Source organism: Odontesthes bonariensis, chromosome 17 (genome assembly GCF_027942865.1).
Source record: "Odontesthes bonariensis isolate fOdoBon6 chromosome 17, fOdoBon6.hap1, whole genome shotgun sequence".
NCBI classification, from domain to species: Eukaryota; Metazoa; Chordata; class Actinopteri; order Atheriniformes; family Atherinopsidae; genus Odontesthes; species Odontesthes bonariensis.
The window spans coordinates 11,155,978-11,182,274 of record NC_134522.1 but is presented as its reverse complement, the minus strand read 5'-3'; the positions used below and the strand labels follow the sequence as shown (position 1 = coordinate 11,182,274).

The window sequence follows — 26,297 nt, the reverse complement described above, 5'->3', positions numbered from 1 at the left end:
CACACTCCATAGTTCCTTGTAGGGACATTTTGGTGACAGGTAATGGAGCAAACGAGGACATGTTTTTTTAAGAAAAATGATTCACGACCAGTGCTTCTTTTTTACAAGTTCAGCTGGAGAACTGTTGGCTTAAAAGGGAGTACTGCTCCACTGTTGCTTTTGGCATCTAAGTCGGTGGAAACCTGCTGCCTGTGGACTGACTGAATATTTGCCCTTTGAGGAGTCAGCTCCCCTTCAAGTTCAAAAGAACTACTTCATTCCTTCCTTTAGGTTTTAATTGGCAAGCCAAGAATCAAAGCCACTCTGCCCTAATATGTGGCCTTGTAGATCTTATATGTGTGTTCCTTTTTGAACAATATTAAAGCAAAGCTAAAAAATTTGAACATATACAAGGTGATAGTAGTGTAATCTGATTCTAGTGGGGTTTTTTTGGGATTCCATTAAAATATCCAAAATAATAAATCATTCAGTTAAGATTTATTCTAATTACTAATTAGGAGAGTAACATAGTGCTGTTTCACATTTAGGGGCAAAGAAAAATAAATAGAATATCTGCTTGAAGTGAAGGCCCTATTTTTATTGCCTTCAAAAATTCTTATTGGTCAGCCTTTTACATGGTGCTATTTTAGTTTTTTAACCTCATGTAACCGCATGTACATAATGTATCCCTTCAATCAGCTGACCCAAAAATAAGTTCACATTACACAGTTACCACCCAAGTCTTGTGTCTGTAGAGCCAGGTAGAGCTGTGCATACAGTATAGACTGCTGTAAGAAGTGGAGGCAGGCACTTACCTCGAGAACCCGTTGCATCTGCAAAATTATGATTAGGAGATAATCTTATCATGCTCTAAGCTCTTCATTTGTGGCAAAATCGCACAAACTTGTACCATTCAATGTCTTATAGTGAATGCCACAAATGACAACAATCAGCATTAGTGGCCCCTATTCACTGGCTCCATGGTGGTTTTGCTTGGTTCAGCTGTTGTGTTAAGTTCACTCTTGACTTTGATAGATGTATGTCTGTCAGTTTGTTTTTTCTTTTGAAAATATCTGTACTTTCTTACATAGTTTCTACAGACAACATCCCATGTGTTTCTGTGAACGAAACAATCAGGACCACCAGCACACCAATAAAAAGGACTGTCTAATGACATCATAATAGCTTGGAAGAAAAATTGACAAAGTGTAACGTAGTTACACTAATTCTTAGTTTGTATTTATTTTTATTTCATGTCACTTCACTAACTCTCCTGTCATTTCAGATCCTGCCATGCAATTTACTCATTTCCCTCACCTAGGTTTCCTGCCCATCTCCTCCTCACCTGCAGTCTATTTGCTTATTAGTTCCTCAGTGTATATATACTAATCACTTTCACTTGTTTCCTGCCAGATTGTCTTGTGTTATTCTTTCCCAAGCTCTCTAGCATTTTCCAGTCCTGCCTACCTGTTCTGACTTAGTTTTGCCTTTCCTGGATTCCTGATACCTGCCTGCTCCTTGTCGGATTTGTTTGCCTCACTCGGATCGTTTGGTTGTGACCTGGACTGTTTTTGGACTGAATAAACCGATCTTCCCTTGCTGGTCGCCTGCCTCATTGTCGTGCTTTTGGGTTCTCCTTTGCTCGCATCAGTAACCGTGACAAAAGTTTGTCTTTCATGGGAGCAGTAGTTGTTTTTTTTTTTGGAACAGTCTCTTTGAGTCAGAACCAAGTGACTGTCTGTGGTACTACATTATAAGGCACTTCCTTGTTGTTTTCACACAGCTGTTTTCGTCATTGTTATATAAACTGATCTAGAGTATAATGTGTTTCTCATCTTTTCGTCTTTCTGATCATTTTCTTTAATGAAATGGTAAGTACGCTGTCATTACTGTGAGCACTGAACAATTACATAAACAATCTGACTAACTTAAACAATGACAACAAACTCATACAAAAGGTCCCCCAGCTACTGTTTTGTCTATGGCAAAATGATTGAGAGTCATAACCCTAACCCTAACCCACAAAGCAAAAGCTTTTTTGAAAATTAAGAAAAACATCGTCTTGTATGTGTCGCATCATGCTATTCAACATTTATTTAACGAACAGATGGTAGGAGTTCAGCATCGCTCTCCTCTTACTGAGAGCTACATGAATGGTTGATTAAACTTGCATGAGGCAAACCAATGACAAATTAAAAGGACACGCCAAACAATTTTTATTTTTCAGTCATTATGCAGAAGTAAACTAACGATCTGTCCTTCATCCTAGAGTCCTATGTTGTCACGATTATATCGCCCCAGGCTCTAATGTCCCCAGAGTCCTTAGTTACAAGGGTCTTAGGTTCAAGAGCCCTGTGTTCTCATGGTCTGATAATCCCAAGGTCCAAAAGTCCTAGGGATCCGAGAATAATACCTTCTCAAGGTACTATGTTCCTAAGTTCCAAGGGTTATAAGTTCCAAGGGATATAAGTTCCAAGACTCCTATGTTACTAGGCTCCTGTTCTCAGCGTCCTATATTCCTTAGATCTTAAGTTCCCAGAAGTTCTAATTTCAAAGAGCCATACACTCCTGTGGTGCTATGTTTGGAAGGTCCTAAGTCCAAAAAGTCCCATAGACACAGTGACCTACGCTTGAAGAGTGCTATATTCCCAAAGTCCTAAGTTCTCAGAATTCCAAGACTCTCATTTTTCACGGATCCTTAGTTCCAAGACTCCTATGTTCCTACGGTCCAATATTCCCAAGGTTCTTAGGTTTATAAGCTCCAAGAGTCTTGTATTCCCAGGATGCTATGTCCCAGGGTCCAAACTTCCAAGAGTACTATGTCTCCAGAGTCCTGTGTTCTATGAACACTGTGTGCTTTTGAACCTAAGTTCCAAGAATCCTATGTTCCTATGTCCTAAGTTCCAACAGGCCTCTATGAGGTCCTAAATTCTAAGTGTCCAATGTTCTCAGAGGCATATGGTGCTAAGGTCCTATGTTAAGAGTTCCACGTTCCGAGTGTCCTAAATTCCCATGGTCCTGTGTTCATATGATCTCAAGTTTCCAGGGTCTCTTTTCTCCTGGGTGTGGTCTAAGAGTGCTATGTTACCAAGGTTCTTTATTCTCAAGAGCCTAAGTTCCTAGGGTCACCATTTCAAAATTCTGGTAACAAACATGAATTTCTCTGTTATGTGGGGTCAAATTTTAACCACTATATGATATACATTTAATAAACATCATTGATGTATTTCCTTAAATATGAGCAAGGATTAATATAATAATAATTACCTCTTTGGTTGTTTGGGTCAAAAACTGAATCTGAGATAACAGGAAATTTGGAGCTTTTATTTCAAACATTACAGACAAACATGAGAGTGGTTTGTCTTCTTATCAAACTCCCAGCTCAAAAGAGAACATGTATATTTACATAAATACTAGTTTTCAATTATCTTTTTTTTAAATTTGTAAGTAAGTGCTTCAAAAGATCAAAAATAGCTCACTGACTGTTGCTGAAAAGACTGTCTGCTGTTTTGTTATGTAACTATTGAAGATAAACCAGAATTAGATGAATTTTTAACAACCGCAAACTCTGAAGCAGCTCCCTAAAAACTTTTACCACAAAGTGAGCACAGATGCTTGCCAGATTGTCAACAAACTCAAAGAAATTAGTGGATAGAAACCAGACAGGAATACAGTAAGGATGATGTCCAGCATTATTTGTATATTTTTCTAGACATTGGAGGGGACAATGGTTGAAAATGGTTGTAGGGGGCATTTATGGACCTTAGCAAAGTCTTGGGAAATTTCATGGAGTGACATTATGGCAAAAATCAATGCCTAATGAACAGCGTATGGCCTAAAACAGGTGAACGTGCTTCAACGATGCCAATATGTCTCACTAAAAGAGTGCTGTGCAAAGACGGGAAGGTTTTACAGTAAAAAAAACTATAAAACAGAAAAACTATAAAGTGTGCACTTAGAGCACAGCTGTGGGTTTTGTTATCTCCTCCACATATTACAATGTATTTCCCCATGTAAGCACTGTTGTGCATGTGAAGAGCTTTTACATCATCACACTGCTTCCTTTATGACTTACACACAACAGATGCTTATGCACAACACTCACTACTTTTATCATACTCAAGTGGCATATAAGTGAAACTCTTGAGTTGTTTTACAGAGTGATTCATAATTTGCATGTGCATATAAAGAAATAAGGGTAAAAGATAAAAGAGGTTGTCTGGGAGAAGTTTTTCCAAGCCTTCTTGTTGAAGTGATTTTGGCCTTGAAAGCTCACTGCTAGCCATTATCTCTGGCATTTTCACAAAACTTCTTAAATATGCTTTGCCTTTATCACAATAAACCATTGTTCATGACCTCATACAGCTCTTATTTCACCATTAGACATGCTCAATGGGTGGAAATTTTTCTGCTAGACTGGTGCTGGTCCAAATACATTTGCATTGTTTCCTCTGGGATATCTGAACATAATCATTAGAACCTGATAGCATGAAAGCCAAGTGGTTGCATGTAAAGGTCTGCGAAGCAGTTCACATGTTGGAGAAGTTGCTTTCAAACTCCTCCCTTTTCTCTTCTTTTTGCCCTGACATGACCTAACTTTCTAGGCAGCTCAAAATGCCTTCAGCTGTCAACATAAATAAATGTTTTAACTTCAAAGCATATCTTTCAATACCTAATGATGAAAAGCATAGGCTATGTTGGTCATGGTGAAATAAACTTGTCTATAGGAATTCAGAATTGATGTTTGTTGCAGATCTAACATTTTGATGGTTTTTCTACCAGAACTTTGGCTAGATACACAAGGTACTGTACAGACAGCAGTTTAGTTAATCAGTCAGAGACAGAAGTGATTTGAAATCCAAGACATGTGCTACATTTTCAGTAGTTTTATTGAAAAATGCCTCTTCCGTTTCAGAAATAAATAAGAAAATAAGGCTGTGGGGAATTCACAAAATGTGCAGTTAAAACATGAGAAAAGCAATCCTATGTCCATAGTCTTGCAACCAAATCCAAACTGCATTGATAGAAAACAACAACTATATTCTGACTTCAGTAAATATACAGCACAATCATGCAATTCCACTTTTGGCAACAAAACAAGAGAAAAAATAACTTTGGTGTGTTACAATAGGTAAGATTATCATTTGGTTTACAGGCAGCACAAAACATCACAATAAAGAAGTCTTTGGGGATAAAATAGTTTGCTTTTAGCCAACAAAGAGAAAAAAAACTGCTAAACAATTCAAAATTTAACCAAAAAAACCTGGGTACTTTGTTAGTGCTTAAAAGGACACATATTGTACTAGTTTGCACAAACCTTCTGCTGGTTTTTGCATGATTAGTGCTTTACTCACTGGAGCCTGATACACACTTGCAGTTATATTACAAGCAGACACTGAAGGGAAACACTTAGCAAGCACACAGGTTTGTAACATGACGGTTTCTATTCATCTTGCTAAACTTTTTCATGTCAAAAAAATATATGTTCAATATAGCCAGGGGTATCAAACCCATATAAGTATTGGTTTTGAGTATCACTTCATCCGCTCTGAAGTTGTTATGAAATTTATTTCAATAGTACTCTTTCTGAGAGCTCCGCTTTGTAGCTATGATGCTAGTCTTCCTGTATTGTCTTGTGGTAGTGATCTCTTTCCTCGCTGGTCTCTTGTGTAACCAGGTGATTGTATTGTTTCAAACTCTCCAGCTGGCTCCACAGGTATAGACACTACCTCAGGTTCAGGCTGGTAGCGGGGGGCTAGAAAATATTTGGCCAATCAAAAAAACAGGTTGCATCTACAACTTATCCATGCACAATTTATATATAGTACAACGTGGACTTAAAAAAATGCCCTGTGTCAAATGACTGCCTCCTAAAGTACCAAAAGATCTACAAAAAAAAAACTGTTCCAAATGCTGTTATGACATTAACAATAAAACCCATACAGTTATTTGATTATAAGCTGTAGTAAAATGACCAGCTAATACTACACAAGACACACAAATGGAAGGAGAGCAACTTTTAGCCCTGATTTGGCCAATGTACACAAAATTAATGGAATTAAAAGAACAAACGAAACATGCTTTAGTGTGGACCAGAGCTGTATAAGTCACTTAGGCATCGTAAACAGAGGTTATGCTGGTGGTAAGTAAGCAGTGGGTTATGAGGCACAAGCTCAATAAAGATGTTAACATGATTTTTAGTAAAATGTCTTGGTTCATACAATCATTTACAAGGCAAAAAATTAGTTTTATTTACAAATATCACCTCATAATTAAAATCATGATATCCTCTTTGTTAGTAGTTGTGTTGGCTGGTATTTGTACATGCTACTTCCTTCGTAGAAATGCTCAGTCTCTGTTTATGTTTTATCTTTTTATATCCCAACGGTTTGTAGTTCAAGATGCAAACAGGCCAGCAGGTTGCCATCACTGTAGCTTGTAGCTGTGAGATGATGTTAGTGCCAGTCCGCTCCGCTCTGTTTTTTTGGCTTTCGCAATGTTTGTTTTAATGTTCTGTAATTATGTCCATGGTGATTATCCTTACAAGCCCCAAAGCAATTGGGCAAACATCTCAGAAACTGGACTTCAGAGTGTAAGCGGCACAGATGACTTAGAAAGTTTACTATGCCAAACCTGAAAATAGTTCAAAGAAGGTGTGAGTTTTCTCTGTGGAACAAAGTTATTAGCATCTTATTTGATATAATGTTAAGTCATCATACACATATAGCTAGAATGCTTCACATGCCAGGTTCAAAACTCTACATCAAATGTATGGAGGTATTAAAATATAGTAGTTCACAAAGCCTAAACCCCTCCCCCGAGCAGCTGTTGTGAAATCCTGTCTTAGCAGCAGTAACTTAGCACAAGAGGCCTGCCAAGCTTTGGCTTTATTCACTTCCTGAAATGGTACTCATGGGACTGCCTTGTGTTAGTCTCTCCAAAAAGCAAATAGATGTGCATTGAGTGTAAAGATTGGATCAAATGGGCTATTAATCTAGCCTTATGTAAGATGGAATTACTATCATGGCAGCTAAGGCCAAGGAGGATTTAATACAATCTGGGATACTAGTGCTACATTGAAAACACATAAATTTGAAAAAGCAGCCACTTTATGGGGATAAAGTTGATTAGCAAGTGGATCAATCAAATATTGCTGGCTAGAAAAGTATGTCTACAAGTATTATCCACCACTGTCTGTTATTGTACACAATTTGTTTAAAAAAGTCATTCATTTTGGCAATAAACAGCCTTTTATTACTGTTTATTACTGTAATGCAACACCACTAACACTAATGTAATTTACTATGGTTTGTGTTGCAAAAATAGCTTGGAAATGCATTGAGCAAAGTTTTGTGTGATGCTGGGTAAGCTTGCCACACTGACAAATACCTGTGCGGCAATAAAAATGAGACATCCAGACAGACACCATATTGAAGGCAAAACGGTGCAAAAGCTGATAAAGATGTCAGTCTGAAGTTCCTGAATTATATAAAAACAAGTCGGCATTCATATTAAGATTTTGGAAGAAAAGCCTTTACCCAGGTGTTTTAAATAGTTTGGCAGTCTGTTGTAGGCATAATACCTTTAGAAATTTGTAAAACAAAGTGACTATTTCTAAGGGCCTTGTGTCTGAAAGAACTGTAACAATCTTCTGTTAAAAATCTGTTGGAACACTTACATTCATATCTCCATACATTACCAATGAAGTAGCGCTATGAGTTGCAAATGTAATTAGTGAGCGTACACTAAGCCTCTTCTTTAATGTAAAAGCATGCAGGACTTAGATAGTATTGAGGGTACCTGTGTATCCTTGTCCATTGTAAGGAATGCCAACACACTGAGAGGAGTCGCAGTATCCAGAAGGTCCTGGTGGTCCTCTCACACCTGGAATACCTTGACGACCTGGAGGGCCACGAGGCCCAGAGGAGCCAGAGGTACCTGGGGGACCTGTTCTTGACTCTCCTTGTGGCCCTGCAAATGAGAGGGAGGCCAGTTAGAGAGGAGTTCAGCACAGAACCCCCTGACATCACCTGTAAACCTTCTGTGGAAACAGTGGGGGTAAAACAAAGCAGCAGTGCTGTAACTTCAATTTTCAATGGCTAAATTAAACAGTTGACAAAAAAAAAAGAGATGCAGTCTGGGGCTGTGTGGAGTTACCCCCGGCCCCGTCTGTCTAGACATCCCAAACTCAGGATGGAATTTTTCCCCTTCTTTTTCACTCCCTTAAGTGAGCCCATGTGTTGTCAATGAAGCCACCAAAGAAAGCTCATTGTACAACAATTTGATTCTCCCACACACACACACACACGCACGCACACATTCTGAAATGAGTCATCAGTGTGGACTTCCTCCCACTGGTTGTTTCTCACTTCATTCAGAAACAGACTTGTCAGTGTCTGGTGTTTTAAAGCAGACTTCAATTGAAGCTTCATGCTGCTTTGTTATCAGTTCCCAAAGAAAAGGAAATCTTCTGAAACGTTATTTTGAAAAAAACATATTCGATATATTTTACAACTGAGGTAAACCAAACAAAAATTGCCCTAATATCATTTTTAGCAACCGTTCTTGAACAGCATCATGACATTTAGTCAAGACACACATAGGGCTGTCTTTACTCTACAAACAGAAATCATCCTCTTAATAATTCCCATAAATACCTTCCATTAACCAGGACATATTTCAAATGTGTTTGGAGAAGAAGCATGATATACACATGACATAAATCCATAGAAATGAAAGAACTTGGAATATGTTTGGGGTCATTTCAAAGAATTTATGTAGTGCAGCTGCCCAAATGAAGGTCCCTGAGACACACATACTGCAGGTAAATTAAAGCCTCTGGCTGGAATGTGTCATTCTTAATTGGACTCATGGGAGTACTCTGTGTTTTAGAAAGTTCCACAAAAAGGTGAACTCTGTTTTAGTGTGTGGATGGGACTGAACAGTGGGAGACAAGCAGGGGGTCTCCAGTTGCTGTAGTACTATATTTAACGCAACATGAAAGCAGTTCTTCAGCTTTTTGTGACAGAAGTTTTAGCTTGAATTGACTATCTCATTTAGGAAAAAGTAGAAAAAGATTAACTGTGTTACCTGGTGGTCCAGATGGGCCTCTTTGTCCTCTGATACCATTTCCTGGAGATCCTCTCTCTCCCTTCTCTCCTGGCAAACCTGCATTACCAAAGAAAAGAAATGTCTTAGCAATAACTTCCTGTGCCTAGAAATAAATTCATATTTAAAGACAATGTATGAAAAGTTTCCACTGCTAACTTGGAATTGTCACCTGAACCTGCACTATAGTCAGGATATCACCACAATTTGAATTGTGTTATTGCTGATCATTGGACATCTCGAACACTAACATTCAGAATATGGAGAGAAAAAAAACACCTCTTTCTCCTTGACTTCCAGGTAATCCTGGGTTTCCTGGGAAACCAGTTCTTCCAGGTTGTCCAGGCTCTCCACGGGATCCCTCGTTGCCAGGGGGACCAGGAGGACCGGTCGGCCCAGGAGAGTTGCTGCGGTATCCAGACGGAATCTGGTTGAGCAGCACGTCAATTCTGCTCATCTGGCCTGCAAACGCAGAACAAAATAAGATGGATTTGAGTAAGCTGTAAGATTCAAGGACAGTAACATTCCCAAAGGGTTAAAGGACGTTTTGCTCACTGTTCACAAGCTGTTCACAAACTTGTCTGGCAATGGAGCGCATCATGTTCTGGGATGCAAAGTCTCCCTGGAAAGCAAAGGCAGTGACATGAGGAGGTGGATTTTCTTTCTTATCGATAGGTGTAAACATTTCATTATAAACAAAATACATACCCTCTCTCCTTTTTCTCCTTTAAGGCCAACAGCTCCCTTTGACAAGAAGAATAATGTTAGTACAAGCATTGGCCTTGTTCTTCCCTAAACAGCATCAGGGTTATATATTTGTGCCTTGTTTTTCAATACATACGGGGTTTCCTGTTTCTCCTGGTTTCCCTGGTTTTCCAGTTATTCCGGGCACACCTGGATTTCCTGGGCTTCCCTGAAAAAAAGAAAACATCCCGGGAAAAGTGGTGTTTATTTAATTACTGCTCAGTAAATGTAATTGTAATGTTTAACTCCTGCTCCCAGTTAATGGTTTCATAACAAGCCTTAAGTTGGAATCTATGCTTTGACATCTGCAGTGGTGAGGGGGGCACAAGCTGCCAAGAACGCTAAAGAGGAGATGGAAACAATCACATGCACAGCAGCAGTACAGACAGGATGCGTGCACACACACACAAACACACGCACACTAGCCACCAGGCACTGCTAATGGCTCCTGGAGCACTCAGGATGGTATAGACCATGTGCATTCAATGCTGGCATGTTGCCTGTTGACACGATGGCTGGATAAGTAGATTCAGACCTCCACAAACCACAGGAAAAGAAAATAAGATGCATGCACCATCCTTTCAACAGTGGGGGAGCCTGAAGACTACAGTCTGTTTTCTATGTGCTGTTCCAGCAGAATGAAACTGTGGAGCCAGAAGAGTAATTGTTGAAGATATTTCCTGAAATAAAGCACACTGAGCAATATTCTTTTGGCTCTCATAGACACTCACCATAGGCCCTGGTGGGCCTCTGGGTCCAGATGGTCCCTCCTTTCCTGGTGGCCCCTAAGAAGAAACAACAGGCAGTAACACATGGGTTACAACTCCTTGGGGACTCTATTTATGCAATACATCAGCGTCATTACTTAATATTGGTTTTAGCCTTAAGTGTGTATTTCAAAATTGAGAAGTAGCTCCAATATTAAAGCTGACACAAGTGAGAATGCAGCATAAACATATAAACACGTGCTTTTTTAAAAACTAGATCTAGTTTATAAAATGGTATGTAGGCTATGCAAGCCTGGAGGGAGATCTTACCCGTACTCCGTTTGGTCCAACAGGACCCAGAGGACCGCGTGGCCCAGGAGGACCCTGGGAAAAAAAGCAGAGACACTTAATCAAATGCTAATGATTGAGAACTGGACATTTATGTAGCTCCCTAATGCCTCTGTTGACTTCAAATATACAGAAAAAAATCCTGCAGTTTCCCATTTATTTAGCCAAAGATAATACATTATTTTCCTTGTAAAACTGGAAAAAGTCTCTTGTGTCTTGACATATGATGTTCACGATAATAGAATACAATCGGTGTTATAATCAGTTGTGTTACATAAAATGTCTAACATAATGCTGCCAAGATGTTCTGAATATCACAGAATGAGACTTTCTTCCATATTTGCTTATCCAGAGACCAGAAGAACCAGTGATGACGTTCACTCAAGCTCGATAATGGGAGTTGGATGAATGACCACAGCTAGATAGCTTTGCAAAACCAGCCCATTAGAAATGACCTTTCCACCAAATGTTTCCCACACAGTGAAAAATGGGTTTAGCTTAACTTCAGATCTGCTTTTGACATTAATATCTATAATGTGAAGAGGCTAAAAGCACTTTGAGGTTCTTAAGAACTTTGGTAAGAGTAAATGTGGTTTTCGCAGACCTTTTCATCCACAAAAGTTCTCAGGATGATTTCAACTGGAAGCCAAAGATGCTAAAACTTCAAGGAGACTGTAAGTCTTTTTTAAATCACAATCATCCTCGATTACAAGGCTGGAGAAAAACATGTTCCATTCCCTGTTTCCTCTTCAGTAACATGAGTCTATGGTTCATAATAATTTAACTGCATTACTGGCCTTCTACCGTTTGTCAATCAACGAGCTGCTTTGGGAGTGTGGGTCTCCCTGAGGATGGCATGGTGAACCTCCCACTCTGAGTGTGGTTTCAATCTGGCCGTGTGGACTGAATCCAGGCTCCAGTAGTGACGCTACACTCTGCGGATAGTCTCCTGTTTCCTACTCATAAACCACAAATGAGAAAGGAGTACTTACATGCAGGCCAACCAGGCCTGGATCTCCAGCATCTCCCTTTGGTCCTTGGCGACCCTGAGGGTGGAGGAAAGAAAAAAAAAAAAAGAAAGGTTTTGTAGTTGGCTTCAGTCTTTTGTTTTACAATTTAAGTCTATAATTGTGATTGATGACTAATTTAGACAGGAAATATAAAAAACAATAAAGTATCCTGGCTGGCTGAGTGCAAGTCGAGGGGAGAGGGGAGGGGTGTTATGACACTAGTAATAAATCCTACTCACTGATGGATGGACAGCAGAGATCAGTTATTCTACAACTTTCACACAAACTCTTGTCAACATATAAGAGCCTATCGTAAGGCAAGACAGTGACAGTGTCTGTCGCATTCATTAAGACCCATTTCCCACTGACGGGATTTCTCTGAAGTGCAGGATAACTTACAGGTTCTCCAGGCAGCGATAGTCCGTTAGGGCCTTGTGGACCTGGTGGTCCCATTGAGCCTGGGACTCCTTGCTCACCACGTGGACCCATACTACCCTACAGTGTTACAAAAACAATGACAATGAAAATTTTATTTATGTAGCACATTTCATTACATGTAAACTCAATCTAGTGAACAAAGAAAGGCAAAATGTGAAAAAACAAGCAATATATGATAAAAATACATAAATATGTAAACTTATACCATCACCAAGGTGTTGGTATAAGTTCACAGAGGTGTTACAAAGTCACATTCTTTAGAAAGAATGCAACAGACATAATCAGACCAGTAACTGTGCAGATAGATAATGAATGTTAACAGTTTTGGGAGATGGACCTTTCAGGTATTTGACATGGGCCTCCCTTAAAATCAAGTTGTGGAAAAATATACAGTCGTTAACTGAATTCAGATGTGTGCACTTTGCAAGCAGAGCAGCAATAACAGCTGTCATATCAAAGTCTAAGAAGCTGCCAGTTAATGATTATTGATAATGTTAGCACACAATGAACAGATTATATGCCTAATATTTATCTTATTGTATGGATGTATGAAAGCAAAGCCTTGAAAGAACATACATAATAATTCATAGCATGCTTGAAGTAATGTCATGTTTAACTCACAGTGGCGCCAGTATCTCCCCTGTCTCCACGAGGTCCTTTAGAACCTGGGCTACCCTGGAAAAGTGTGGAGCCAGAAACAGAGTGAGCATAACAACAGGAGCAGATTCCAAAAGCCCTAAAACCCCAGGCCATATGAAATCCTCGCTGGGACCTATGAGGTTCCTATAAACAAATATTCCGACTTCTCTTCTTGATATCCGACAGGCATTTATCTTTTGACACTTCTCCCTCATCCCACATTTATTTTCCTGCCATCGGTCTCATCCTCCATTTCTCTCTCGAGTAAAAATAAAAAAAAGCTCCTCTTATGCAAGGGACATCATCTGCCTCTTTAAGTTCAAACTGTGCAGCAAATATGAAGCTGTGTGGTCACTGTAACTCTAGCAGAGAACAACATGGCTTTAACATCATCATAAACATCTAAGACCTCTGAGAGAACATTTTATCTGGTAAAGTAGACAGACAAGAAGCAAGGATAGTGGGTGTTTACCGAAGGTCCAGGAGGCCCCTGGGGGCCAATGCTGTCTTGTGTGCAGGTGCAGGAGTGGGGAAGGGATGGACACTTGGCTTCATCTCTCTGAGATGAAAAAAAGGGGATGCAGAGAAATAAATGTGCATGCACACTTGAGCATTATCATGTCCATTTCACACCGACTGCTCACTGAGAACTTGCTTTGACAATGTACAGTGATTTATGACTTTATCCTGGCAAACTAGGACTTTTACTTTGTTCTTTTCAAAACTCCTCGCAGACAATTCAGAAGCCCGGCAAAGGTCATGATGGAACAGCTTTTTCTCTAAAATGTGACTGGAACTGGTATAGTTAGTGTTGGGCTTTGAGGACAAACGCTCACTGATATAAAACCCAGCAGTGATTGATGTGATATATTAATATCTGAAGCAAATTACAGATGAATTACTGGAAATTGGCAAAATGTGCAGATATCCGGTATTTATTGTACAGTAGAAAAATGAATGTGATTTACTCTCTGCTTCATTATCCAAAGGAGGACTTGTTTTCATGCATTTGGGAGGTCATACATTCAATCGTCCAATTTGCATGATTACACAGCAAACAAGGTTTCTTTCAGTTCACCCAAAGCTTTTCGCTTAGTGAAAACATATCAGTAAATATCTTTTGTAGTCTGTAATGCAAATACAGTTTAATCTAAACAACTAACCTTGGAAGCTAAGAACTAAATTAAGGGCCCAGTTTCACAAAGAATATTGAAAAAAAGAAATAGTATCACAGTATGCATGACAGCAAAGCATCCCTGTAGTGTACCTATTTTGATATGTCTATGAAACTATTCAGTAATGACGTTGTTCTTACTGTGGAGGGCAGGTCGCAGCATTTGTCTCGGCTGATCCAGCTCAAGCTGCAGACAATATCGAACATCTGGAGCTGGAACTAAAGATGGGAGGGAAAAAAAGAGGAGTGTTACAAATGGCTCCCATTCAGAATGAAAATGTACTATGTTAAAGACAGACGGAATGACCTCGGAAAAATAAAAAGGTTGCAGACTTTCATCCTTCCATTAGTCATCACTGGGAGCAATTAAGACCACATTGAGCATCTACGCACAAGAGCTTTCAGATATTTATTCTTTGAAACATTGTAAGATGCTCTTCCTAACATATTTTTTCAAGCTTTGGCCATTTAATCAAGTTTGACTTATTTTATGCTTACTGTAGCAGATTGCCTCTTTCCACCTCCTGTCTTGACCATCTTGCCAAGCACTTCGTAGCCTTCCAGTGTGATGTTGTTGGCCTCTTTGATGGGCTTTTCTGCAACCTCTTGGCAGTCCAGGTTGAGCTTGACATTCTCTGGAGAGACGGTAATGTGGAGCTGCAGGAGAGAGATGATGGAGGGGTCTGCTATTAACAAAAAAAATCTTGTCCTCTCAGAACTCAAAGACTGCCAAATATTGCCTATAGCACAATTACTTTGCAAACTGTACCAAGAACATTTAAGGATTTTAAAAAGATGCATTTGGATATAATTTGTATTTCGAGGAGATATACTCCCACTTTGAAAGAAAAGCAAAATTCTTTAAGAAAGTGCTACCATGAGGCTAGTAACAGCCTAGTGGAACCTTTTGTTGCCTGAAGCTTAAAAAAACAGTGTTTCACATTCTTGCAAGAGTTCAGAACTGCTAAGTATCTGCAGAAGTAACTATAGACTTTCATATTATCCCCAAATGGTTACTGATTTAGCAAGAGACTGATCGTTGATGCCTATACAAATTAGTGGAACATAAAATAAGGAAATATGTAACATCTAACAATTTCAAGGTAATCAGCTATTATATAACAACAAAGAATGACAAAGTGCCAGATTGTTAAGTTTCCTGTGCAGAAAACCCAGCCCCACATCTTGAAACAATATCTTTTGTGGTTTGCCATCAAAAGTCCTACACTTTCCATACTTTCCCTTTGCAGTTGCAAATTTCCCTTTGCTCAATAGTCAAACAAGCCTTTCTGTCAGGAAAAGCAAGCTACCATTTCTTTCAACAAAGCTATACCAACCACAGCCTAGGCCATAGTTCCTGGCAACCAATAACAAAATTACAGTCGACTTCCTTGGCAACAGAACAAACCAACTGGTGGACCACAAAGAGAAATGTATGCCATTTATCCCAGGATCCTGGCATAGATGTAAAGTATGATGATGCTCTTGAGGGCTTACTAAAACAACTTTGGATGGTAAACTGGGATGGCAAATAATGAGCATGTATATATTACCTCACTGACCAACAAGTAAACCCAATGAAAACACTTCAGTCATTGGAAAATATGTCTTCGGGAAAACTAACTTTCTAGCGACCACTATCTCCTTAGCTGATATTTGCTGTTACGTGAGATGGTGCTGGTTCTGCTGAGGCAAAGTGTTGACAGATCGAAAACTTTCATTCATTAACACAGTAGGTTTCGATGTGCTTTATTGTGTCAACGCTTTGCTTCAATATATGTCATATGCTTCCATGATTCCTATCAGATTAGCTTTCATTGTTATTGGCTCTGTTCTGATTGTTCCTTATTACAATCCAAAACCTGGAATAATTTATAGCTCTAATTCTATGAATGTACCAATTGTTAGAATTGAGTTTTCTCTATCAAAGAGCAACAAAGGTTAGTTTGTTCTTGTTATGATAATAAGGATATAAATACTTTGAATAGATTCTCAGTTACATTGGTGTTCATGCAAAAAGTGACTAATCTTGAAATGATTCGTTTCACTTTATCTCTACAAAAGGGAAACTACGGGTCTAATCTGGCAGATGGAAATAATTCATGTACAACTTTCTGTGTTCTTAGTGCGGACTTTGGTTCTGTAATTCTATTTGGCTAAGCTACAGAAAGAACATGTATTGTTGTTGCAAAGGAAGAATAGGAATGCAGATAGGGATCAATTGGGCAAAGTGACCATCACATCAACAGAGAACTTAAAGCCAGCATCATTAAAGAATTGGGCTCCTTATTTATCTCCAATTAACTGTTCTTCTGTCTTAATTAGGGCATGCATACCATTCAAGTTGGAACAACCTTCCCAACCAAATCCCTAAAAGGAAAGTTTGGGTTCAAGACCTCCACCTGCAGATGAAAACTACATAGGGCTTTTCATTGGGCACAACAACTTATACCCTGAAACTTCTACCAGAGTACTTCTGAACACAAAATGACTCACTATAACTTAAGGAAATGTCCTTTTAACTTAGTTTTTACAAGAACACCCACCATTCCTATGTGACAGGGGATTCCCCAGTGGGCTACTGAATGGCCAGCGTCTGTTACCTCTGAGAGCTTTCCCATATGTCATAACTAGCAGTAGACCATAACCTCTACAGGCTGGGTTATTCTTCATCAACTAACCGCAGAAAGAAAAAGCCATATCTAGATGCATTCTTTTGCTTGACAGCATAGACGTAGGAACCGGGCGGCACGTGTGTCCCCCAATATTGGAGACCAGCGCATTTGTCCCACCCAAAAATGATTTTATATCTGTCAGGTTTCCGATATGTCCCCTCCATAGTGCTTGACAGTGATGTACCATTACATAAAGTCAAAGCGATTTTTGAGTTGAAAGTTCCTTAAGTATCAACTACCTGGAAAAGCCATAACTTAAGGTACCTGATCTGCAGTATTAACTACTGTCTTGGAGTTATGGCTAGGGTTATTGTCCCCAAGATTTTAGCGCAGACACAAAAACACACACAAACATTGAGGTTTAATAGCTACGGAGAAAGTGTTGGAAAACCACTGACAACATGTAAACTCACACCATTACCGCAGTCAGCAGCGGCACTTACTCAGCAGACCAACAAATAAGCAGCTAGGTAGACCACTGCAGACTCGCCAGCTCATGGAATAACAACTAGCGCACCACACACTAGCCTCCCATTGCAAATTCAGACTACAGTCTCCATTATGGCCACAGACGGGGAGAACAAAAACACACAAACACACGTGCACTCACACAAGAAGATTAGGCTACTTTCCAACTAGACCAGCAGAGAATGATGTAATTTTCTTCAAGTCCTGACCCAACATTTTCCAGTCTCATTTACTCAGGAAAGTACCCTACAATTAGTCATGTAGATGCTAAATCATCAATCTGGAAAGCCATTTACTGTGTGCTCTGATATCTGGGCCAATACATCGCTTTGTACTGTGTAATGTCAGGAAGTGGGCGAACTTTGATGTTGGATAAGACTCTTATTCATTGAAATGGGGTCATTCATTTTGATTACTTTACAATTAGGGGAGAAAGGAATCTGTGCACCAAAAATAGGGGACCTCCTATCCTTACCAATTCAATTGCGGTTGGACTTTAAGAAGTTTCGTGAATTTAACTCAAGACATTCTGGGTGAAAATGAAAAAAATATATACACTATTGTTCTACTTTATACACCGCACTGTGCAGGAAAATAGCACAGGATGTTTTACATTTTCTGTTGCTTTGCGCTCGACGTGGAGACATCTGATGTCTCTTTAGGCCTCTTGTGGTGGCTCCGAGGGAGACCATAATATAAGCTTGGCATGTGGGCCTTATACAGGGGTTTAACTATTAAAGATTAACAAAGAGTTTGCAAAACAGTGCTGTTTATTGTTCTGGGGTTGAATGTTTTCAGTTAGATACAAGGTTTAAACAGACACTTTAATGAGTGGGGATGTTCGTGAATTTCTTATAATAATGAGGGCCCACAGAAAGAGTCCTTGCTTAACTTATCACATGAAAGACAGGACAGATGATGGCATGGATCAGTTTCTAAATGAAGAAAATGTTTTATGAAAACCATTGCAAACAAATGGATACAACCTTTAAATTATTCATATGTGATGTTGCACTGTTCTTGCTTCACAACTACAAAGATGTCCTTGCATCTGCAATAATTTTGAAATCTCTTTTTGTACGATTCTCCCAACTTTCTGTTAGTAAAATACTTAATTATTTAAGAACCGTGCACAAGACTTTAGGAACTACTACTAGAGTGTATGATCCTCTTTTTGAAACCAAGAATTAATACAGTTCAGAGCAGATTTGTTAGGGATTCACTAAACAACGACCACTATAGTCTTTAGTCTTGATGTGTTCAGACCTCCGTGATGCACCAAACAGTTTGCACATTATTCTTGGTCTTTGAGGCATCAGACTCTCCCTCCCACCACCCTTTAAACTTATTTATAGTCACCACAGCCCATTTATCAAATGAGGGGCCCAGTCTAAATAAAACAAAGCTTAAAAGTCAAATCATAAAAACGAGCCAAAAGCCACTTTGAGAGCAGATTGACTTGAAGATTGAAACCAAGAGCTCTTCAACAGGTAACACGATACAGCTACATGGCACAAGCTGTCGGAGTTTCACATGAGAGTTATACAGCCAAATTAAATGAGGCAGAAGAGCCACACGGGAAGTGTAAAGAATGAAAACAATATGTAAAATCCCCCAATAGATGACAAAAAGTCGACCTTTATAAATATCACGATGTGGTACACACAGACAGTGCTGCTCTCTTTAAGAAGCTTGCGGTGTGTTTACCTTATGGAAGCTCCCGTGGAAAACCCGCTTAACCTGCTCCTCATTAAACACGGCTCTCTGGATCTCTCCTCTGGTGTCCTTGTTGTAGAACGTGAGTGTTTTGCTGGAAGCTGAAGAGAGAAGAGGCTTTGATGAATCCCTGACAGAGTGTTACGATGCAGTGGCACGCAAAGTACAGACAGGACTATAGAGACCATATGCTTATGAAGAGAGGAGTGATAAAGGGGAGGCAAGCAGAGATTAAAAATATTTCTGGAACTCCCTGTGTGTTTTAACCATGTGTGGAACCCCAATCCTGTAACAGACTGAAAGAGTAAGGTTCTATATGACTGAATGAAAAAGTCCCGCCAGTCCAAAATCAACCTAAGAACAGTAGATATAAGTCAGTCATAATTTTCTACTTCACCTTAATGTATTGTATATATTTTACAAGGATCAGTTAACTTTAGCTGCATAAAAGAGAAAGAAAGTGGCTAAAGATAGACTGAATAGCCAAATGAATGTTACGTCAGGTACAACAACTTCCTTTCCAGCTTATGATGGAGACTTACGATTGATAGTGACCCCGACCTCAGGGTTGTCGTTTTTGTCAGAAATCTGCCAGATATCAAAAGGTTCAGAGGGTGTATCGGGCAGGAGGCGGAGGAGTAGGATGATGGTGTAAGATGGGGGAAGACCCTCTGGATGGATCTCCCTGTTAGCATTAAAATCATACATCGTGGTGAGTTAAAACTGTGCTCTCATCCCACTATCAGTCAGGATATTACATTACAGTAACAAAATTAAATTAAACCTAGCTCCAGTGAGATACTGAATATGTCGCACAGGCTGCAGAGCATGAAAATGATTCCCACATGGTCTTGAATTAACAGTCCACATACTGAAAGTATTTCCTGTCTTTTCTCCTTTGTTATAGTTCGAAGCATTTCCTTTTGTGTGAATTAAATTGGTGGATATATGTATATAAATGTATTTCTCTGAACTGTTTAAAAACTCCAGCAGTTCTGTAAGTTCAGGCAAGTTCTGCACTTAAGTGCCTTAAACAAGATACAAAGCCCTTGACAAAGAGGTTATTCTTATACTCCTAGTATAAAAGGAAGCAGGGCCTGTTACACAGAATTCTGTCATCGCAATATTTATTCCTGCTCATATTCAACCAGCTCCAACAAAAAAAAGGGTGTTGGACTTAATTTCCTCTTACTGCAGAGGCTATTGACCATCATTATAAATAATGATGTGGGCTGAATAGTATTATAGGACACAAGAGATAAGGCTAATAGTATGAGAATATATTCACTACCACTTTCTAAGACAATTAATGTTTGGCTTCAGCTCTTACTTTATTGGCTGGTTTAAGAAGGAATCTTTGTGCAGCCTGTAGGCAATGTAGCTGTTGAAGGAACCAGGCTCCATGGACACACCATTCATGCCAGCAAACGTCCGGTCTGTTATGTTGAAAGCTTCCAGCATCCTGAAGCCTGAAAGGAATTAACAAGAGGAGTCATATTGAGAAGTAAGAAAAGACAATGAATTTCAATAGAAAGGTAAAATGTCTTTTTAACACTGTCAACAAGCTATATATTGGGATTAGTGTACGTGTATGTTGAAGGTGTATGCTTACCAGGTGTGGTGAATCCATTGATATAGATCAGAGGGCAAGCTGAAAGATGACAAGAAGTTACAAGGAGTTAAATAAACAGTAGGATTTAAAGTATGTAGTAATTAGAAGAGCTTCCTCTGCAGGTGTGCTAATAACCAATATAATAACCACTATAGAAATTGCAAAGTCAAAAGTAAATGAATCTTTGCCTTACTCGAAGTGGCTGTTTCACAGATGAAGGTGATCAGGTTGTCTTGGATTTTGTCAAAAGCATCATAGTCGTCCACAACAAACACATGTCTATCACTGGGCTTGCTGCCGATAAGTGCCAGCTCTCTTTTCTCCACATCAGCAACTCCAACCACAAATACACTATAGCCTGTAGGCAAAACACACACACATACACACAAAACGTAAACAAAGGCCATTGTTAGACAAGCAAAAACCACAGAAGATTTAATCACCACTGGAAGAGTTTCTTCAGTTCAAGCTTCACATCACTGAAGCAAGTGAAAGTTTGGGAACAAACAGTTTCACTATTACATTTTACACATGCGCTGTACACACAATGACAAGTTGAACACACATGACAGTGATGAAGATAGTTTCACACATACCAGAATGATGTAGTTTTTCTGCGCTCTTCTTGACATCATCCTGCGAGCGGCCATCTGTGACAACAACCAGCACCTTCGGGATGCTCCTCCTCATGCCGCTGTCTGACGTGAATACCTTCTCGTAGACATGCTTCAGAGCAATGCCTGGAGGAAGGATGAGAGAAGACAGAGAACCACAAATCTGAACAATCCACCTTCTTCGGAACTTTTAGTTTGCGAAGAGTTTTTATTTCTTTTTGGCGGGGTACCTGTCTTGGTGTTGCCTCCTCTGTAGCGGACTGTTTGCAAAGCTGACAACACAATGCCTTTGTCATGGTAAGTGTTCAATTTGAACTCAGTCTTGGCTTCATCACTGTACTGCACAAATGAAACCTGTTCAAAGAAAGTGAGTATCGTAAGATGGTGGCCATAGCAGAAATACATAGACTAACAAATACTGTATATAGATGGATGAAGCCCAAAAAAAGATGCTGACCTGCATGCCACCAGGGCTGATGATATCAAACGCTGCAGTCATGCTTGTAACAAACTGGATGACCTTGCTGAAGCTCTCATCTCCAATACTCCAGGAGCCATCAATGAGGAAGACCAGGTCGGCCTTGGCACCTTTGCACACTGTGGTGCAGGTAAAACAAAGTTAATGACTGATCTCACCTGTATTATGAAAATAACTAACCTAGCCAAGAGATGTAAACTTTAAAGCTCTCCTCACCATCTAAAGGTGGGGGGACAACTGCTGGAGGGGGAAGGGTGGGAGGTTCAGTCGGCACCTCCGTGGGTTTGACCACTGCAATGCAAAAGTGAAATTAAATGCAAAAACTTTAAAACCGCATCATAGCTCTTTATGGTAGTTTAGTTAATGAATTAGCAGTCCTAGTAGATTTTGCTCAAATTGTATAGGAGGCCTGTATTCTGAAATATTAGCTCTGAGTTGACACAAAGGACATTTTCTTACATGTTCTCTCCTTGATGCTGACTCCAGGTCCCTCAAGGTTGGGGGTTTGGGTGTACACGGTGGCATTGTAAAGAGTGTCAGGGGTCAAGCCATCAAAACAATAATTACTCTCTGAGCCTCTGACAGTGATTTCCTGAGCTCCACTCTTAGAGGCTACAGAAGAGGAAAGAAACAAGAAAACAGCATATAAATTGAATGGATTTATGGTATAATACATCTTCTCATGGCTTAGCTACTATAATGTGTTACTGGGTAAAGCTCTTACTGTCAAAAGGATTGACTTTGAGCCTGTAGGAGGTAGCTGCTCTGTGAGGTGCCCAACGGATGCAGAAAGAATCATAGCCCACATTGTAGGACGTCAAGTCAGTCACATTTAGATACACTAAAAGGGAGCAAATCAGAACTCTTTTAATACATATTTCTATCATGTCTAATTAATAACCAATGGCCAATGCCTGCCACACAACAGATAACAGAATAATCAACTTACATGTGGTGCCTTGACCAATCAGAGGCTCACTGAGGCCTGTGTTGTACTGTGCCAGCACCTTCAGATCATAGGTGGTTCCAGGTTTCAGGTTATTCAACTGGTGGGAGGTCACGTCACCAACAAACACTTCCAAGGAGTCATCAGAGCCTGAAAATGGATATTAAAATAAAAAAAATAGCATGTAAGAGTTTAGTGAACAGCTTAAAGGGTTCAAATTGAATAGAAACTACTGCAGACATGGTATTTTCTCCTGAAAATAACACTATTTCAGCCACATGAAAGCTTGTTCGTACCCTCAGGTTGGTAGATAAGCTTGTATCCGCTGACCCTGGAGGGGGCTGGGTCCCAGGACACTCTGAAGCGGGTGTACCACTCATCAGACACGCGGAGGTTCCTGGGGCCGAGCATTCCCACTGCAGAAAACAGCACACAGTCAACACAGCAGAAGCTTTGAATTTCAATGTATTCAGTGTGGTAATCTATCAGCAGTGTATTTACTGTATTGTAGTTACAAAACAATTATAAGCTGCCTCAAGTAGCTTCTGGCCTCTGGATATTATTATATACTCTGTTGTTTCTTTTGTTTAAGAAGCAAAATTAGGCAAGACACTTGCCAACACCGCAAGTACTAAATCTCCCTCACTGGCGTACAAGCAACACATAATTATACCCTGTTGGCATTCTTGAAAAGTAAAGAATTTTACTTTTGCTCCGTTGCACAATGATTCATGAACTGAAGCAATGAACCAGTCAGTTCAGATTTATGCACGCCGGTGATTATATGTTTGTGCAGCAGATAATAGTATCCTTAATACCTGTCAGGGTTTGATTGAAGCATCAGTTTAAAGGAAAAGGACACATTTATGGGATTTCGTGGACTGATCAGTTTCTACCTGTGCGTCCATCTCCCTCCAGCTCTCCTCCTGGTCCATCAGCATAGATGGCAGTAACCTTAATGTTATAAGGAGTATCTGGATCCAGGTTCGGCAGGATCACATTGTTTCTGTTCCCTGGAACTGTAGTCTGTAAAATAATTTATATCACATTATGAATGATCATTTATATAAGAAACAAATAAAAAGCATATTTGGATGTTTAAATTACACATTTACTAACATTTCTAATTACTGAGAGATGCTACATTATTCAGGGCTACAGTATGGCTAAAAGCTAATAGCAGGGAAGACAATTCATTCAAACTGAATATATAGAGTTATAAATATGCTCACATATTCTTCGATAGGGTCTCCTGTGGTCTGAGAATAGGTGATGCGGTATTGCATGACAGGACCTTCTGCATGTTCCCAGCTAACAGAGAGAGTGGTGGTGGTGGGGTCATATACACGCATATTCCTCGGACCACTACGGGGCACTATGAAAGACAAAAACATTTTATAACTCATAGCTCCGCTCCTTAGGCTGTTTTCTTTAAACGCTCTGGCCCAGATGCTTACATGTCTTTCCATTATCAGTGACGGTGGTTCCTTCGCCATCGCTGTACAGTGCAACAACTCCAACACTGTAATCAGTGTCTGGAAGCAGCTGTGTCAGCAGAGCTGTGGTGGTGGTGCCTGGTACCAAAATCTGTGCAGAGACAGCAGAGAAATATCAGCTGTCATCATTTAGCTAGTTGGTGTTGAAACTGTGCAAATGTAACCAAAACAGACACGTGCAACATTAAGAGGATCCAAGTAACACTTTCAATTTTCCGAAAACAAAATAAAAGAGTTGCATCGCGGAACACACATCCTTACACAACCTGTACAGAAAATGAAGATCTTTCACTTCTCTCCTGACAGCTGCTTGTATTGAACCTTACGTAGCACTACCGCCTCCATTTTACTCAACAGCCCCTCACTGTCAGCACCAAGGGGATAGGAGAAGCAAAATATTCCTTTGATGCTCAGAGTCGTGGTGGTTAGAAAGGGGGGCTTGACAGTCTACATGGATGATTAACACAGTCTGACAGTGTGACAGCTGATTACACAGAGGCTACCTTCCCCTCAATCTGTCTTTGTCTTTGTCTTAATTAGCTGGACAGAGTAAGGTCAGAGCTCCTCCAGGGTTCTGACCTGGTGATAACCTCTCTGAGGGAGTCCCAGAGGTGGAGGGGTAAACATATCCTCTGAGGCTTTTGATGAATAGGGAAAAAATAGGTTTTGAAGAGGGCTGTGTGTGTGAAGGGGGCACCATGTGTGTGTCACAGAGCTACAGCTGGATGTCTGAATCTGCTTGCCATGTTTTCATGTCGCTTGCAGATACAACAATGTTTTCCTGTTTAATCTATCTCTCCTCTGTTTGTACCACTTGCAGTCTGCTCCCGTCTCTCCTGGCTAAAAATTTTCAGAGGTGTTTGGAAGTGTCAGTATAAAAAATAATATAACAGCCGACACCAGTAAAGCTAATAATTCGTGCTACAAATCTCCAGCTGGTGTTGAATTTGATGGTATTGGATGAAAAAGGCTGCATTGCCACTGACGCAAATCATTGGCTCTGGCCAAGGAAAAGTCTTTAACCTGCCATAAATGTGCTAACAGATAGGGAAAAAGGCTAAGTCCTCCTATCCATCAATCAACTGAAATATGCGTCACTTTTAAAAGACTGTGATATTTTTAAAAGACATGGGAAGAATCTGTTCTTAATGGTGCAATCTTTCTGGCAGATGCTGATGCTTACGGTGTGATGGTGAGCTTTTTATGGATCCTTTACACGTGAGGATGTGGGTACTCTGATGGCATATGGCACATGTTATGTGGCAAGCAGGATTTGCAATTAAAGCATTTCTGCTTTAATGAGCATGTCTTGGTTTAACAGTTTAGTAGTTAAGATGCATTAAAGAATACAGTTGGAGGTAATTAAAAACATGCATGCATGCAAAAGCACTTGCATTACTCCATTTGGTGAGCAGACAAGTTGTGTTTAACAGCATACCCTGACACACGGTGTACTGTAAATGTTGGTTTTAAAAAACTGTGACTGAGGCCATATCTAGTCACATCTCCAACTCTAAGTACACCAATAAGACCATCAGTGTAAGCATATATAATATATGATTCAAATGCTTCAGAAATAGGAAGCATACTTCTGTTGTGCATTGCTTGCACTGTATTAAAGTATGTTGTTGTACACTACTCCTGATGTGTTTTCTTTGTATCCATATGAGCTGTGCTATACTTTTTCCGATACAGCCGATGGAAACTTACCGACTCAGAAGGCCTGGTACCAGTCAGAGGAGCGTAGACCACCCGGTACTGTTCGACTGGGCCTGTTGCTGCCTCCCAGCGAACATTCAAAGTGTTGGTTGTGGGATTGTAGACCTTGATGTTTCTGACCGGGCTGCGCTCCACTGCAGAGACATAAAAGGTGGGATGGTAAGAAGGTGGTTTCGAGGCAGACACAGGGGTGACATCAAGGGTTAGTGTGAGTTAGTCTGTTTTATGCCTTAGCTTAGGTAGTTTCATGGGAGTTACTTGAAAATGTAAATGCTACCTTTGTGAACCAGTGGTACTATAATTCTTCCTCACTACCAAAGCTTTAAAAACAAGTTCTACACTAGTTTTGTGGATAGCCATAACAGGACCATATGAGAGCATTTCAATAGAATGGGAACAACTCACCAAAGCAACCAAGAGGGACAT

General features: G+C 39.9%; 1 protein-coding gene across 4 annotated transcripts in view; it reads right to left on the bottom strand.

The window, feature by feature from the left end:
• Window positions 1–4,845: 4,845 nt before the first annotated feature.
• The window catches only part of col12a1a (collagen, type XII, alpha 1a), a 52,382-nt gene continuing 30,930 nt past the window's right edge, over window positions 4,846–26,297 (bottom strand). For 3 of the 4 annotated variants that reach the window (XM_075448812.1, XM_075448813.1, XM_075448815.1), the window contains 32 exons: window positions 25,863–26,005; window positions 24,114–24,243; window positions 23,889–24,031; window positions 23,553–23,682; window positions 22,953–23,072; window positions 22,660–22,806; window positions 22,435–22,551; window positions 22,170–22,322; window positions 21,927–22,001; window positions 21,690–21,829; window positions 21,463–21,586; window positions 21,215–21,358; window positions 20,812–20,976; window positions 20,619–20,657; window positions 20,337–20,475; window positions 19,549–19,691; window positions 18,998–19,107; window positions 14,646–14,804; window positions 14,289–14,366; window positions 13,446–13,532; window positions 12,956–13,009; window positions 12,296–12,391; window positions 11,879–11,932; window positions 10,869–10,922; window positions 10,563–10,616; window positions 9,929–10,000; window positions 9,796–9,831; window positions 9,643–9,709; window positions 9,367–9,549; window positions 9,070–9,147; window positions 7,780–7,950; window positions 4,846–5,734 (listed from right to left, as the gene is read on the bottom strand). In XM_075448812.1, coding sequence (XP_075304927.1) covers window positions 5,586–5,734; window positions 7,780–7,950; window positions 9,070–9,147; window positions 9,367–9,549; window positions 9,643–9,709; window positions 9,796–9,831; window positions 9,929–10,000; window positions 10,563–10,616; window positions 10,869–10,922; window positions 11,879–11,932; window positions 12,296–12,391; window positions 12,956–13,009; window positions 13,446–13,532; window positions 14,289–14,366; window positions 14,646–14,804; window positions 18,998–19,107; window positions 19,549–19,691; window positions 20,337–20,475; window positions 20,619–20,657; window positions 20,812–20,976; window positions 21,215–21,358; window positions 21,463–21,586; window positions 21,690–21,829; window positions 21,927–22,001; window positions 22,170–22,322; window positions 22,435–22,551; window positions 22,660–22,806; window positions 22,953–23,072; window positions 23,553–23,682; window positions 23,889–24,031; window positions 24,114–24,243; window positions 25,863–26,005 — 3,554 coding nt within the window. In that variant the 3' untranslated portion in view covers window positions 4,846–5,585. Of the gene's footprint in view, window positions 6,613–7,779; window positions 7,951–9,069; window positions 9,148–9,366; window positions 9,550–9,642; window positions 9,710–9,795; window positions 9,832–9,928; window positions 10,001–10,562; window positions 10,617–10,868; window positions 10,923–11,878; window positions 11,933–12,295; window positions 12,392–12,955; window positions 13,010–13,445; window positions 13,533–14,288; window positions 14,367–14,645; window positions 14,805–18,997; window positions 19,108–19,548; window positions 19,692–20,336; window positions 20,476–20,618; window positions 20,658–20,811; window positions 20,977–21,214; window positions 21,359–21,462; window positions 21,587–21,689; window positions 21,830–21,926; window positions 22,002–22,169; window positions 22,323–22,434; window positions 22,552–22,659; window positions 22,807–22,952; window positions 23,073–23,552; window positions 23,683–23,888; window positions 24,032–24,113; window positions 24,244–25,862; window positions 26,006–26,297 lie in introns of all 4 variants that reach the window. The other variant, XM_075448814.1, reaches the window with a different exon arrangement.